The following is a 2,882-nucleotide window of genomic DNA, read 5'->3' on the forward strand; positions in this document are numbered from 1 at the left end:
TTAAAACGTGGTAGAATCGCGGGGTTAAATCTACGTTTGCATTAATTCTATAAGAATTGTTAAATACCATTTAAAACTGGGAATTAAGGCTTAAATTTTACGGAGATTGCACTTCGTTATTATTGCTTTAATTACTTAAATAATCTTTTCTTCTATTTAACGTTACTTGATTCTTTCTATACTTACTATTAAGTATACTTTGTCACATATTAACTTCTATCCCATCTTCCTTTTTATTCTGAAATTAATAAAACTTAATTTCAGGATAAAACTCGTCAAATATGGATAACGACAAAGCTATTGAACCTACCCAGGAGAAGGTAATTGACTCTACCGAGGAAAAGATAGGCTTACTGCAGGAAAACTCGATCGAATCTACTCAGAAGAAAGTAGATGTCGAGAAAAGCGAACGTGTTGAAGTCACATCTACTGAAGCAAATGATATTGCAAAAATGGAATCGGTGTCGTCTTCAGTTACCAGTGTCAACTTTCCACTTGTACAACGACTTGTTAACCTTTCAATTGTAATTTCGGTCTTCAACGCAATCCGCTGGGTGTATTCAAGTTTGAAGGAGAGAAGCAACGTGGCTTGCAAGCTACTAACGGCCATGGAGAATTCTGCCCTTGGGGTGATGCATAAAATGCGAACAAGATTTCCAAAAATAGAACAATACGGTAAGTTTTTAATGTTAGATTTTAGATCAAAATCGTATTTCCGAATTTAAAATTCATAGAAAGCAATGATTGCAATTCTACTTGCAGCTCAAGCAATCGACAAGACGCTTTACAAAATCCTCCAGAGAACAGAAGAATACGTCAAGAAGATAACTGGGAAGGTAAGTTCTCTAGCTACGTGCCAATGATTCTCAATTAAAGATAATTCAACCTCAGTTGAAAGTGAACCGAACATATCGGTCGACTAACAGCTTTTTGGGCGTAAAACTTTAAACCTACGCTGATAATTGACGTTCTCTTTCCGTAGATCAATAACTTTTACTCCACCAGAATAAAAACACCATTTCTCGATTCTCCACGGGCGAAGGAACTCGTTAATAACCTAGATGAAACCCTAAGTTCCATTGAGACGAAAATTGACAATTGGCTTCCATCTACCGAACGTAAGTGATCATAGCTCATCACTAGAGCTTAATTTTTTTTTCTTGTCCTTCGACTACAAACTTAACCCGCAAATGTTTTTTTCTTCTAGCCCGAAAAGAACTCTGCCTAGCACATCGCTTCTTTCATCTACCCATCGACATAATGTGTAGAGGAATAAAACGAATATATTACTTGATGTCTAATACAGTAAAACGTGCCTGGATAGTCCAAGAGGAGGCAAGTGAACTAATTACACTAAATTCTCATTTTTAAGTTTTTTTTTTATTATTATTAAGCTTAAAGTAATTTCTTTTTTCCCTTGTAGGAACTCTGCAAGAAAAGCTTATTCATAAAACTGTTCCAACGTCTATTTCCACACGTTTACCAGAATCCTGCCCTCTATTGTCCATTTATGCGATTAAGAAATGGCTTAAAAGCCAACCAGACTAGCCCTGAAAAGGTAAGGCGGTAATTCGCTTCTACTGATGACTGTTTTAGACAAAATGCAATTAAAGGTTTGATCTAATCGCAATAACCTTTTTTACAGGAATGTGGAGAGAAAAGAGCAACAGGGGAGCAATGGACAGTCGTAGAGGAATGAGAATACGTGAACGACCATCTCGATTTCTTGTTAATTTTTTGTTCTTGTTTCTTAAGTGTTCTGTATTTGACATTTCTGTAAATAAAGTTAAATATTTTTCATGATGCTCTTTATTTGTAACTGTAATAACATGAAACCACAATCGTCTTCACTCGAGTAAAAAAAAAAAAAATCTTGGCCGAATTATTAGGAAACTAGCAAATTACTTCGGCGAATTTAACCCCAACTACATTAATATTGAAGTTGTCATACCCATTCGACAAATTCTCGATATACGTGAATATCAGTCGAAATATCTTATGGCACGCAATATTCCGTTTCATGGGAATAAAGTGAAAAAGATTTGTTTCACTTACTACTTTCTTCAGCCAGCAGGGGTGAAGAAAATAACCCATCCCCTCACTATGGATCGGATAAAAATTTAAACTTTATATATGGCTTTGATTACCCTGGAAACAATATTTAAGTTTAAACTTAAGTATTGTTTCGCACATTTGATGCGAGTTGACTGACGTCTTCATAAATGCAGGGATATTTCCAAAAACTTGGGTAGCTAGTGCGATAGCAACGCGTTAGGTTTGCTACCAAATATCCTTTATCCCCCCTCCGAAAGAGAAGGCAGGTTTAAGTATAGCTGACAGAATTTCTCCAGTCATCCCGTTTTTAATTCGCACTGCTCCATTATGTTGAGTCAACATTCTTAGAAAAATACTCGGGCATTTCTTCCTTGCGTGTTTGGTGCATCAATTGTGCGGGCTCGAATGCTTTTAACCCAAATCTTCTCATGCAGGTTGCGAAAACAATCGTAAATTAGATCGCTGATCTCCTATGATCATTGGACTAAATAAATATGCAACTTAGAAAGGTCATTAATAGTTTCGCAGTAAACGAAACTCTGGCTCTTAATCAGTGGTATATATAGCTAGAAAATACAGATTACGCCAAATAATTATCAATCTGATTTTGGAAAAGTTGGTACTAGTACATTCGTAAAGGAGTTGACTGGCAATTTATGCTATACATAAACAGCATGGGGTTTATCATGAGAAGGTTTGATTTGAGTAACTCGCTCACACTTTTAACGTGGTTGAGTTAGACAAAGGTAATGGATATATATATATACACACACCCACAGTGTTGAGGCTGTTGCGTAAGTTGGACGAAATAAGATTGGACTACAAAC

At 36.1% G+C, this 2,882-nt stretch overlaps 1 protein-coding gene across 1 annotated transcript; it reads left to right on the top strand.

The window, feature by feature from the left end:
• The first annotated feature begins 281 nt into the window (after nt 1-281).
• Nucleotides 282-1,800, top strand: LOC150103409 (uncharacterized). The gene is made up of 6 exons (XM_090398471.1): nt 282-675; nt 763-836; nt 983-1,118; nt 1,208-1,335; nt 1,424-1,558; nt 1,646-1,800. The coding sequence occupies exons 1-6, from the start codon at nt 282-284 to the stop codon at nt 1,697-1,699; spliced, it is 921 nt and encodes a 306-aa protein (XP_090254597.1). The 3' UTR covers nt 1,700-1,800.
• The last annotated feature ends 1,082 nt before the right edge of the window (nt 1,801-2,882 follow it).

The sequence above is a fragment of the Typopeltis vanoorti genome, chromosome 9 (genome assembly GCF_054136105.1).
Source record: "Typopeltis vanoorti isolate ZY-2024b chromosome 9, IOZ_Tvanoo_1.0, whole genome shotgun sequence".
NCBI classification, from domain to species: Eukaryota; Metazoa; Arthropoda; class Arachnida; order Uropygi; family Thelyphonidae; genus Typopeltis; species Typopeltis vanoorti.